General features: G+C 34.4%; 1 protein-coding gene and 1 pseudogene across 4 annotated transcripts; both read right to left on the bottom strand.

The window, feature by feature from the left end:
• Positions 1-549: 549 nt before the first annotated feature.
• LOC147296045 (uncharacterized) lies at positions 550-2,948 on the bottom strand. Of its 3 annotated transcripts, XM_086250193.1 has the most exons (4): positions 2,815-2,948; positions 2,017-2,106; positions 1,099-1,173; positions 576-990 (listed from the first exon to the last, which is right to left on the bottom strand). In XM_086250193.1, exons 1-4 carry the CDS (start codon positions 2,918-2,920, stop codon positions 833-835), a joined length of 429 nt encoding a protein of 142 aa, XP_086106319.1. In that variant the 5' UTR covers positions 2,921-2,948; the 3' UTR covers positions 576-832. The 3 variants fall into 3 exon arrangements, 2 of the variants coding, with proteins under 2 accessions (XP_086106319.1, XP_086106312.1); XR_015123292.1 differs by lacking the exon at positions 2,815-2,948 and adding an exon at positions 2,229-2,461 and having other exon boundaries at positions 550-1,173; positions 2,017-2,155; XM_086250186.1 differs by having other exon boundaries at positions 627-1,173.
• A 1,701-nt stretch (positions 2,949-4,649) lies between these two features.
• On the bottom strand, positions 4,650-13,405 carry LOC147296044 (E3 ubiquitin-protein ligase BRE1-like 2; annotated as a pseudogene). Its single transcript, XR_015124180.1, has 20 exons — positions 13,376-13,405; positions 12,116-12,223; positions 11,529-11,690; positions 11,335-11,422; positions 10,968-11,198; positions 10,644-10,811; positions 10,110-10,302; positions 9,938-10,021; positions 9,702-9,821; positions 9,432-9,618; positions 9,191-9,351; positions 8,755-8,826; positions 8,011-8,087; positions 7,399-7,593; positions 6,444-6,515; positions 6,230-6,316; positions 5,966-6,103; positions 5,685-5,887; positions 5,160-5,322; positions 4,650-5,041 (listed from the first exon to the last, which is right to left on the bottom strand). The product of XR_015124180.1 is annotated as an E3 ubiquitin-protein ligase BRE1-like 2 (transcript).
• Between the last annotated feature and the right edge of the window lie 201 nt (positions 13,406-13,606).

Below are 13,606 nucleotides of genomic sequence, written 5' to 3'. Positions count from 1 at the left end.
GTCCAATCCATTTAGTATTATTATTATTATTATTTTTTGGAGATTATTTTTAATTTTTATGACATGTCAGTCTGTCCGAACCAAATTCGGTCAGCTATGTGTAGGACTAAAGAAACTCATATCCATCTCAGTTGCTTAACCCACTTCCACTTGACAAGAGTCAGAAACTCAATAGGGACAGTAACTTTACATGCAAGCAAACAATGCTACGCTTCTTAGTTCTTACCTAATCCTACTTCTGGCATAACAAGCTTTCACCTATTAAACTTGTTGCAAAAGCTTTTAAGGCTATAAACAAAACCTAGCTACAGCTCTTAATGATAACCCAAAATGAAACCAAAACACATTTTGTAAACAGAGATCCCTTTATCCAAACAATCCTTTAACACCAGGAGCACCCCCTCCGATCTCGTTACCGAATACCGGCAGGGTATTCAGTCACAGTCCCCTATTTCTCTCTCATGCTCTTGAACTAGCTACAAGTCACTATTGACACAGCTTGACAATAAGCATCTCAATTCTTATGTCAGGATACAAGGCTTGACACTATTATTCTGAATTTAGCAGCTGATCAATTCATTCAATGAAAATCATAGCATTCCCACTCTCTCTTTTCTCTCAATTCATAGGACAAAGTTGCTTTTTTAAATAAGACAAAAACACATAAATCTTGCATGTTCACAAAGTTGACATACATATATACCAACGGCTTTGCTTTGCTTTGCTTTTTAAATGAAAAAAGAAAGCTGCTTATTTTAAAAAAGTCCCCTACTCATCATAAGTGTTTGGTAAACACTTAAGGTCCCCAGAAAGAAGCCTGTAAGAGTCTACTTTATTTTAGGGCTGCTGCTGCTTCCTTTTCTATTGCTGCAGGCTGCTGCTTATTACGACGTCGTGGACACTCCGTGACCCAGTGATCACCAGCGGTTCCACATCTCCAACACTCCTTGCGAACAGCACAAAGACTCAGGTCCTCACCTTCATGGCCACCTGACCGACCACAACATATACAAACTATATCAACACCATGGCAAACTTTGGCATCTCGGGGACATGATTCCGTGTATGGGCAGAACACCATGTTGTGGTCGCTCTTACCACAAATCTTACAGTGCAAAGTAATCTTAGATCGATCCCGTTTTGTAGCAGCTTTTCTCTTCTCCTCCTCGCTATCTGTTCGATTAAGGATCATTGTTAAATATCCAAAAAAAAAATGAAACATCTTGAGGCCCATAGATAGGCACATCTGATTTTTTTCTTGCTACACATAAACATGTATAGATTTGTGAAACATTAAGCCATTACTCAAACACTCGGCAACTAATTCCCAGCACAATAAGTTAGCTAGAGAGAACATATTAGGTAAGCTAGACATACTGACACATACACTAATACACGTAATCTGTTTTACTTTTCATTCTCTCATTCAAATACTGCAAACAGAAAAAATTCAAGCTCAAGCTAATTAGTAATGGTAAAGTTATTAACCATTTTAAATTTCTACAAACAATCCGATTCAATTTGTAGCTTAATTAATTTGATCAATAACAAAGCCATATGCCACCTACTTGAAATACCCAAAACTAATAATTATTTAGTAGCAACTGAATTTCAACAATACTAGATGTATGTTCCCAAAACTAAGAGATAAACTTACAACGATGACCAAAATTTTGTTGCGAATGAAACTCAATTAACCAAATGGAGCAACGAACTCAAAAATAAAATCTTCCTGAAAAATTTCTATCCTAATATATATATAAATATATCTCTTATTAACTATATTTTCAAATATAATAAAATTATGATATTGTACTGCACGAACGGATTTGTACTACACTACTACATATAACAAAAGTAAATATTTTTCAATAAAAAGGAGAATTTTCATTCACAAACCATTTAAAAATAAATAAATAAATAAATAACATCATTTATTTCCTCAAAACACACAGAGCACAAGAAAATTTCAGATAATGTTCCTCACGAACCCTAAAACAAAAATCTTAAGCATACCATAACGCACTTCTTCTTGTTTTAGGAGCTCATTCAACTTCTCCGGCGGCATCGAGTTTTCTTTATTACTTTCCCATGGTTCATGTATGCCTGTCATGACGAAGGGCAAAAATCAATAATCTCTAGACAAACCACAAACCTAAAATGAGGGACTCAAGTACTTGTATGCACATAGAGAAGGCACGGCTGAATTTTCAAGTCTATACACAAACCTAAATACATGAATAAAGCTGTAATGCATATTAAGCCAATTACACAAATACTGGGGAACTACAATTCCCAGCCATTAAGGGGTAAGCTAGACATACTGACTCATGGTACACTTGCAGATATAAGAAAGCCATGGCACGGTTAGTACTACTTAATGGTAAAACCATTTTCTACAAGTGTACGTACTTATTCGCTTAGACACTACACTTGATGAATTAATTCTCACTTATATGATTTTAGTTCCCAATTGATAAATAATTTCATTACCAGATCGAGTCATCAACTTTGATTTTCTAAATTGCTAATGAATGGAAAAAAACAAGGGTTAAGAAGGATTATATTTGATTCCACTTAATTAAAGATACACACGAGGTTAATTTTATCCTCCTAACATATTTCTTAAAAACTATTTTCAAATTTCAAATCGAATAAAATTATGATGTTGTACAACTACATACATGAACGAAATTATACTACCTACATAAACCAAAAGTAAAATTTTCCGTATGAAAAGAGAATTTTCATAAACAAAGAAAAATTTCCAGATAATATTCCTCGCAAATCCTTAAACAAAAATCAAAAGCATACTCAGTCGGATTTTCTTCTGAACGCCCTGGCCGGATCCTGAGCTCACTTGGCGGCGGGACATGGCTTTGGCTGTGTGAAAGAGAGAAACAGCTTGCACTTCTAGCATTCTAGGGTGAGAGCGAGCGTAAAATAAGTAATTTATATTGCAGACTAAGTCGGTGGCGTTATTTTTACGCTGGGTTTTACGCTTTTGGGCTTCACAATTCCTTGGCCCATTACTAATGTCGGTTGGGTTGGATCTTCAGGTTTGCAAGGGGATATGTTGAAGCAAGGACTCACACATTCAGTCTCAGTACAGGGGATGCCATAGTCGAGTACAATGTCTATGTGCTGCATTATTGATGCTTCTAGGCTCTAGCTTTTCTTGCTTCTTGTCTTTTGAGATACTCATGGGTCCTAATTATGTTGGCCGGCCGTGCCAGCTTTGATTACTTTAAATTTTAGTGGGGTTGGTTGGGTTTACTTTATTTATGCTATAAAATGTAGTTCCAAACTTTGACCATAATTTGGACATCAAGTTGAAAAAAAAGTAAGTATCTTGTTGGAATGTACTGTTTATTAATATTTCAGTAGGTTTTGGCAAAATGAAATTACCCTTGTCATATTCGCAAATTGATGGAAGAAATATGCTTCTATAAAGCACAAGGTAAATGAAAATTAATGCAATTTCAAGGCAAATGGAGAAAACTCAGCAGCTTTTCCTTTTAATCATTTGTGTTGCCTCATTAACTTGTATATAACAGATAGCTCCTGCAAACTTCATGATATAAATGAAGTTTGCAGAACATCTAAAGAGTTAGATATTGATGATACAAAATTACAAAGATTTTGTATATTTTTCTTGAGAGAGAGAGAGAGAGAGAGATGTTTATATATTTTTCTTTTTTTGGACGGAAGAGTCAGAGAGATGAAAGTTTCATAAGCTTTTTTTTTTTTATCTAGATGAAGATTTGCTTAGGCAACGGGTGATGATGAGGGGAACGGCGTCGTATTTTATCACAAAGAGTCGGCGTGGTGATGTTAGCCCACGTTATGTGTTATTATTATTTTCTACATTATCGGTTTTTTTAGGGAAAAGTGATTTGAACTTAAGACATCTTCAATATTAAGTTATTTCAAAAATTAATAATAGTTAACTGATTTTCACCTTATCACATATAATGCTGAACCTATTAAAGTACAGCAATTTTACAAAGTTTACATTTTCCAATTAGAAAAATCTGCTAATAGCAAGAAAATGATCTTCAAGACTTTAAAACTCCCAACGTTATCCTCTAAATTTTGGGTTATATGACTTATATCTTGGATATAGGACCTGGGGCCATGTCTTACACGATGACTGGACGGACTCGAAGTGTCTCTGCATTTCTTGTCCTAATAAGTCAAGAGTCAAGACATGGATGTTGGTACATCTCATTTGGATATTTATATTACAACACTGCATTATTTGTATTTGTTTAGAAGAAAGAAGGATTTAGATTTTTTTTAAAGGAAAAACAGTTGATTCAACATCAAGCAAAGGTGAAAAACTGAAGATCCTTATCCTTGATTCCAATGGCTAAGTCATAGATCTATCTGCTGTGGTCATGCAACAATGCGCCACCTTCAATCTTAACATGTGGGATTCCCATCCACTTCCTTCCACTTCTATTCTGATGTCTGAACTTGAACTTCATTAGTTTAACTGGTTTCCTACTAATTGAGATTTAAGACCCTAGAAGCTCCAGAATCATTCCAAAGGAAAGCGAATGATGACAATAATAAGACACCAACGAACAAATAAACAAAAACAAAAGGGGAGACAATTTCCAGAATTTGCAATTAACATGGTCTTTCCTTTTCCTCTTTTGTTCCTTATTTTTCCTTTTTCCAGTACATACTTAAAAAAATAATAGATAATGGATAACAAATATTCACAAAAGAAAAAAGAAAAAGAAAACTCATTTACAGAACAATGGGACAAAATTTATCAGCTTCATAGCTATAAAAGTGAAAAACTACAATCAGTTCTTCACTATTTACTACAAGATGCTTAGCAATCAAAAAAGGGGGGAGGGCCGGGGGGGGTCATAAATACAGGATATGGGAAACTCTTTCATATCTTAACAAACCGTATGTCGTTTTGACCAAACGGAGTTCCACAGGCAGGACACTTTCGATGGCGGATCTCTAGATTTTTTTGAACACAATAATTGCAAAATAGATGAAAGCACTTCACAATTACCACCTGCCAATTAAATAATTAACACCATCATCCATCAGTTCATCAAAGATTTAGCAAAGGGTAACAAATTTGCATCTCAAACACTGGTCAGACAAGTGTATAGGTGAATATTCTTCCTTACCTCCTTTGGCCTATCAGTACAAACACTACACTGCTAAATATTCTTGCAAAATTTAATTTCGGACTGGAGTTTCTGTATTGCAGCCTCTCCAGTTGCAGAACTCATCTCAGCAACGCTGCCGTTTAATTCCCCGAGCTCTTCCTCAAGATTCATCCTCAAGCTTCTGCATAACAAGAATTCAACTTGTTAGAAGTAAAATTTATGACTTTTGAGTATTACAACTAATAGAGGCAGAAAGGCAACCTGCATAAAGAAATTCGAGCGGTGAAAAGTAGAAAGTTTGCAACAATGGCTGTATGCATTGTCCCTACTCATGAAATCCTGATTAGCCTAATGCCTATCACAAAATTACCCAAGGCATCTAATTCTAGTGCTTATGTCCAGCAGGTGAAAATGGGAAATGGGATCCTACATTTCAAAATTGTATCTGCATACAGTCATACTATCTTCCTAGATATATAAAAATGGTGAATAAATCAGAAATTCCATGATAAGCCATTGTAATCAAAATGGACAAAACACTACCTCTCATTGTCTAGTTCCGATTGGATATCATCGATATCCTGTTGAGTATGTTCATATTCCTTCTCTGAAGAAGCAACAGCAGATTTAAGCCACTGCAACTCCTTCTCAGCATCAGCCAGTTCCCACTTTGCAGTCTCCAGGTTGACTGCAAGGTGTCTGTCTTCCTCAGTAGATTTTATAGCTTCTGTCAGGAGAGCCTTCATCTGCACAATTCAATTACTGCTTGATAAAGGTTAACAAATGGAAAATTTATCAGCATAAGACTATAGGAGAAGCTGTACCTGCTCTTCACCATGGGAAATTCTCATTTTTAAGGACTCTACTGATGTGTTTACTCGTTGAAGTTGCTTTGCCAATGCCTGCTTCTCTGAGAGTAGAAAGCTCTGTGCTTGCTTTGTCTTCACACTCTCAGAAACTCACTGCACCAAAGATCTCATTTAAAAACCAGGAACTACCAGATAGCATCCAACCACACCAATGAACTTAGTAATAATGTGGAGAGAAAAAAGCCAACAAAAATCAAGGAAAATGGTAACAAGAGAGACCTTGATATTATAGTCATCCCTCTCAGTAACCTGCTGCAACAGATGCTGGTTTTGCGTCTGCATATCTTCATATGCCTGACCAATGGTCTGCAGGAACACAATAAATGAATCAGAAAGAAAAGAGAAGGTGAAGAGGGAATGAGAGAACAAAATCGTGTCAAATATCAAGGAACAGAACTTGCAGATATCAATCAGATAAACATCAATAAGACACCTCAATTTCCGATATATAAGCCTCTGCCTCCTTTTTTTAATTCTAATAGCCTCAGTAAGCTCCAGAATATCCCTGCAGATAAAAGTGAAAGCATAGCATTACTAAGGTTTCCCGTATATGTCCAAATCATCCCCAATAAATAAGATAAAAGTGAACCTTCAAAAATAATGCTGAAAGGTTACATATAATTCATATTTTCTTTTCAGTGAAAAAACAAAAACATATTTATGATCTAACAGCTGAGCAATAGAATAGTAATATATTCATAAAAAATATATATTACTAATTAAAATTGTATGATATCTATTTGAAACCAAAGAATTTAAAAAATAACATTTTACAAAATAGAATGACAGAAGGAAAAAGAATATTCCCAAGATGTTTGTAACAGAAGGAAAAAAGACACTGAATATAAAAATAGAATAACATACCCCTCCCCCTATTAAGTAATCTATTAATTTTCAAAAACCAAAATACCCCAGATCGCATATGTTTTTTTCTTTTTAATAAAATTGAATAAGAAAAAAGAAACCTCTCAGACGCATCAAGCTTGACCCTTTATTCAGCTATTTCAGCTTCAGTGGCAGAAAAGCCTTTAAGTTGAATTTCTACATTTTTTAACTGAGCTCAGTCTGTAATCAAGTTTATTTATACATTCCTATAAATATATATGTGGGTTAGGATCAACAGCCCCTTTAATTTACATATACAGTAACACAATTTTTGGATCTTTAAATGTAAGCACATTGGATGGCTATGATTAACTCTGCTGATTAATTCAGTATTCTTTTTCAGAGAACTCTCATGTCATATAAAATCCACTAAATATGAAAATGGAATAACAAATTCCTACCCTTTTTAAGTAGATATTAGTATTAAAAAAAAATTTAAAAAAAAAAGAGAAGAAGAAGAAGCCAGTTTCCTTATGTAAAATTGAACAAAGAAAAAAACAAACCTCTCAGATAAATCAAGTTTGGCCCTTAATTCAGTTATTTCAGCTTCAGTAGCAGAAAGCCTTTGCTGACAAGCAGCTTCAGCTTCATTGGCTGCTTTCACCCTCAACTCTAGACTATGTTCATCTAATGCATTTTTGAACATTTCAGCTTGAGAGTAAGCTCTGCGTTCTGATTCTTTGATTTCCATCAAGTCTCTGAAATTCAAAATTCAAACCTTCAATGCACTGAGAGAAATTATTCAAGACCCACTTATATGGAATAGAAGGGAAAAAGCACATAAAATGGAAAGTAAAAAAGAAAGTAATAATAATAGTTATCTCAATTAGATAACAAGAAACCAACATATCATTCGAGATGGAATCTGTCATAACTTTGATTGAATCCAGAAATCCTATGAATGAAGAAATCATCTTATTCCTGATTTCATATCAACATAAAGACAGCTAAACAAGCATACTGCACAATGTTAAAGTTCTCCTGAGAATTACTCTAGAAGTGGGAAATTCAAAATTGCAAACTAATAAAACAATATATTATACCCACAGAATTTCAGTCAACAAATCATCATATAAGGCCAATACCAACCCCCTAGCACCCACAAAACGATTTACCTGTTTTCGTAGCTTTCCTGTGCATACAAGTCTAAGAAGATCTGCAGTTCCAGTTTTTCCTTCTGCAACTTCTCAATCTGTAATATGTTCATCTCTTCAGTTACTCACATAAGCTCAGTTATAGTACAGTCCACATGTCTTCAAATTCAAAATGGATTTAAATGGTCAGAATGCACTATTGACTCAGAGTTTGAGTACCAATATCTACATACGTTCTTTTCCCCTGCTTTCTTGTTAGGTAATAACTGCATACCTATTCATTTTATTACATTCATGACCAGAATGAGTATTTCCATGATTAAATCGGACTAACTACCCTCAAAGATATCATCAAATAATGCTTCCACTATATCATCAAACAATGGCCAATTTCCACGAAGATCACACTATATCATTGCCATTTAGGGTGTCAAAAATTTGATGAAGCTAAAAAATAAAATATCTGCAACAGGCAAACAAATACATATAAATTTGATTTGACTGGGAAACACAGTTTACAGGGTGACTTATAAGGCTCTTAAAGTCGAACTGAATCTTAAATTGTCAAATTGTATAGAATAACAATTAAACAGTAGATATAGATATATAAAGGACATGCATGTAGAGCAGTTGATAGAAACTGACACATATACAAAGGTATATTAAAAGCATTGATGAGGCTCAAAAAAGAAAATCGATACACATGATATTTGAAGTGAAGGAATCTGTAAGCAAGACTAAGAGAAGACTAAGAGAGAATCTCACCAATCCCTTAAGAGACTTGATCTCTACCATATGTTCAGCACATTTGTCTGCTAAGCTCTTTTTCTCATTTGTCTTCCAAAAACAAAGAATTAGACAACTTCAGAGGATATTCCACAATTAAATAAAAATAAATAGTAAGAACAAAAACCATTACAAATCCAAGTAGATAGCATCAATCATGAGACTTCTTTTACTCTAAGATCACAAATCAGTTCTCCCATAAAAACAAACTTGAACTAATCAAAAGAAAAAAATTGGAAGCATTTTTTATGATATATGTGCATGTGTGTGTAAATTTGATTAGCCCAACACGATTGAAAATATCAATATATCCCTTTCTTCCCAAATTGTATGGGTACCCCATCAGTATTTGTCCACAATATAATGCAAATATAAAAGATATGAGTACGAGAGTTAACTGGGACCGGAAGTCAACCTTCGTACTTAATGAAGCTTTTAAAAATTGGGATTTCTCACGCAAGGAAAGCGTTTCATGAGCTGTTTCCTTCCACCGCTTCAACTGAGTTTCCATCATTCCCATTTCTTTAGACAAAGATGAGGCCATCACACGAAACTCTGCTATAATGTCCTTTCTTCCTGCAGCAGGGTATATCTTTAAGTAACTTGGGCAAATTCACAATTAATAGGAACAAATATCAAACTTCTGTGGTTTTTACCTGAATCCTGGATAACTTCTTCCATGTTTATCTCAAAATCATTTTTTTCAATTATACATTTCTGCAGCTGAAGCTCTAGTTCTTCAATCCTAGAATCAGAATTGTCAATGGCATTCCTAACTACATCTGCTGACTCTACTTTGACATTTAGTTCCTTCTCCCTTCTCACGATAAGAGCCCTGTCAGCCTGAAATTATACTTTTTAAAAGACAGAACATATGGGACAAGCATTTAAAGCATCTGCAAACATGCAAAATAAAGTAGTTTAACCTGCAAAGAATCAGTCAATGCTTTGTATCTGGACACTTCAGCATTCCAATGTTGGAGTTGATCATTTAGCATAGCATACATTCTAGATGAGTGTACATATTTGTTATCCTTCAGTTCATTCTGTGAGAAACATATCTTAAGTTAGATTGCTTTATCAAAGATGTAAACACACAATGAAATCTTTGAAAAATGTAAATGTCAACTATCAAACATTTAAAAAATTCAAAACTAGAAACCTGAAAATCTTGCAATTGTTTTGACAACGTTAGATTTTCTTCCTGTGCATCTTGATACTTGGAAAGGCGGCCGGCTGCAAGTATCTGCAACATATTCTCAAACACATGTCCTGATGAGAGAGAGAGTGAGAGAGGAAGCTAGTGCAAAAGAGGTTTGGCCACATATGTACACCTTTGTTTCCTCAATTGAGTTTTTAAGTTCCCGCAAGCTTATTGTCCTTTCTGTTGATTTTTCAGGTGACAGGTTCCATTCACTGCACCAGAAGTAAGGTTATGCATCCCAGATGCAACATCCTTTTGCATCTTCAAATTGACTAGTTTTCTCCTACTCTCCTCTATTTCAGCCATGCTGTCATCCAGCTCACCTGTTACCCATAACATGTACACATTCAAAATACAATCAAAAGGTGGCATCACCAAAAATTGGTAAATTTGATACTTGCTCTCTGTCAGAAATTCAGCATAGTTCCTAAAATCTAAAGGTACTAAATATGATGTGGAACTTATACATCCGTTGCCATGAGCCCTAACTCAAGTGGCATGGGTGGGATGGAATGAAGGGTAGATCCTAGGTTCAATTTCATTTATAAGAAAGAAAAGAAATTTAAGTGTGTGCTCTCTGTAATCAAGTGTGGACAGCTATACATTCCTACACTAATTATGCGCATAAAACACAAAGACTAGTGGAAATAACCATCTCAGAAACCTGTAATGCGTCTAATTTCAGACTGATCTGTTGAGTGGCTGCTAATATGAGTTTGAATTACATCAGCATACTCTTTATGCTTCAAGTGAAGAATATCAATAACTTCCCGTAGTTTCTTAGCCTCCCTTTCCATCATATCATCAATCTTAGATAACTGGATGATAGAATCTGAGAATCACAGAAAAAACAAAAATAACATAGAATCAATACAGATTTCCTAATGCACTTACTACTTCAAAAATATATGTTACAAAATGAAAACATAATCGTATGAAATTAGTTTGTAAAATGATGAATTTACTACAAAACCTCCCATCTCCTGACCTTCTGAAGATATCTTTCCATTCAAATAGTGGGCTATGTTCTCTGTTTTTTCCCTCTGAGCATAAATGGTATCTTCTAATAGTTTCAACAACTCCCTAGTAGATGTATGACGCAAAGTGAGGGCTTCACCAACACATTTAACAATTTCATCATTATCATTAGCTTCTATAGAATCTCTTTGTAGGAGTCTACAAAGAAACATCTCTTCCGCAGAACATGATGGAATTGAACCTGAAAGGCACTTCAGGTCAATTAAGTTTATATGATGTGAAACAAAACAAAAAACTAAAACTTCAATTTAGTCATTAAAAAGAATGAAGAAACAAAGAATAGAGTAGCATAAAACAACAGGTATGCTGAAAAATACCACGAGAATAATCAGCATGATCCAAAATTTGTAAAGCATTTTGGCCTCCTCCAGCACATACTCCAAGAAGAATTAAATCATCAAGCAACTAAATATCAAAATAATGAAATCACCATCAGAAAATAGTTGTCATACTGGTGTAGAAAATTAAGACCATGACAAGGAAGGATATCAAAGCAAACATTCAAGATAACCTGATTCCATAGTTGGTTCACTGGGATTAACATGTCATCATAAGAAACTTGCTTGTCCTTCAGTTCTTTAATTTTCACTTCAAGATCTTGCAACTCATGCTTCTGTTTGTCTATCTGCTGAAGAAGTTTCTGGTTCTGATACTGGAGAACTGCTGCATCGACCTGGACATGCATACATATACAAACATACACAAGTATTTGAATCTTCTTCCTATTGCAAATCAAAATTAAAGTGTACTTGAGATACATTGAACTATAAATGTACACAATTACAATTACCCAATTAAACATGATTAAACAGAAACCCTTTCATCCTTACTCCAAAAATTCCAATTCTATTCCCTTTTCCTACACTTCTTCAACCAAATAGAGAGAATACAACTATAACATTCTCGAAAGCACATCCAAACCAGGAAAAAAAAAAAACGCACCCAACAACTCCAATCACCCTTCTATTACAGCAATTTAAAAAAAAAAAATCATTAAACCTTTTCTAAACTCTAAAATTTACTGGAAACAAATTTTTCGTGAGTAATCAAACAGATTACAAATGGAGAGAGACAGAGAGAAAGAGAGAGAGGGATTACGCTATGGTTATTGGGTTAAGAAGTTGTGGAGCTACGGGCCATGGTGGACGAAAGGGAATTTAAATGAGGCCTCTTCTTCTGTGGCTCTTCAGAGTCTGAGTTTTCCACCTATTATTATGGCTCTTACGGAATCCACCACACCATTAAAACTCTCCGATTCTGAGCTCTCTGTCTGAAACCCTAGAGGGAGTCAGGGACTACTGGGAGGGAGAGAGAGCTCTGTCACACGACGCCGTCCGCAGAACAAGGAATTTACCAAATTAATGAGTTAGATTTACTAAAAATGTTATATTTACCAAATTATCCGAAAAGAATACTTCCCTATATGGCTATATTTGTTAATTTACGAACGGTACGGTATATATTATTTGAATTTACTACTCTCCTAAGTCCTAACCAACTCATGAATATCACTTGGAATTCATGGGGCTCTATGGAAGATGGAAGATGTTATTTGTCTCAACATTTTTTTGAAATTAATATTTTCTAATTTATATGGTATTTATACATTGAATTCTATACAAAAAAATAATAATCATATTGAATAAATTGATGTCACATAAATTAAAAAAAAATTAGTTAAGACTAAACATTTTACTCTAATTATATATTAATTTACAATTACTTACAAGTTTAAAATTTAACTATATGCTGCAAATATGAGATATGCCTGAAGATAAAGAACGATTTACATGATTGGAAAACAACAGCGTTAAAGGAAAGATCAATTATCGAAAAAAAAAAGAAAAAGAAAGATCAATTAACTTAATTAGAAAGCATCTTGGCAACCTCGTACTCCTTTTTAAGAAAAAAAAAAAAAAGTGGGTGAACTTAACCCACAAATTAAAGCTCATAAACATTAGCAATTAAGTTACATGGTAACTCCACTATTAATTAGCATCTTTAATTAGATTTTTAACCCAAAAGAATATTTTCAAAGCGTGCAAGGAAAGCTAGCTAGTAGCTAGAGTTGGGAGTTTGGCACATTATCATGTAAGAAATTTACGATAAAGACAAAAATTGCAATTAAATAGGCCACTAGATTATATATTGGAAACCAATAACGGTAAGTAAGGTATATATGTATCGTATTGGGAAGTTTTCCCAAAGATTGTCTGTAGTGGGGATGAGTGTTGTGTGATTAATCACCCATTCAGCATTAATTAGAGAGACAAATTTAGAGGATAATATTATTGACTTATATGTATAGTCAAATGAGACAAAGATTAACTTTGGGAGTTGGACAACTCATTTTCATACATGTTGGAAAGCCTGCCAAGCAATGCCCATTGATCGAGGATGATGCTTTCAAGAAACAGTAACCCAATTTTGCATGGACGTACAATCACATCACCAGGTAGTCATGTACAATTTTCGAGTCATTAGATTATCATTCATGCTTAATAGTTAATTGTGGCACAATGAGCCCAACTTCGTTACTCCAATGAATATCTCTTCATTTCAATCTAGATTGGAAATGTCAGTTTTTCT

Source organism: Dryas octopetala, chromosome 1 (assembly GCF_963921425.1).
Source record: "Dryas octopetala chromosome 1, drDryOcto1.1, whole genome shotgun sequence".
NCBI lineage: Eukaryota > Viridiplantae > Streptophyta > Magnoliopsida > Rosales > Rosaceae > Dryas > Dryas octopetala.
Note: the sequence above shows the minus strand (reverse complement) of the source record. Positions and strands in the feature narration are given on the sequence as shown.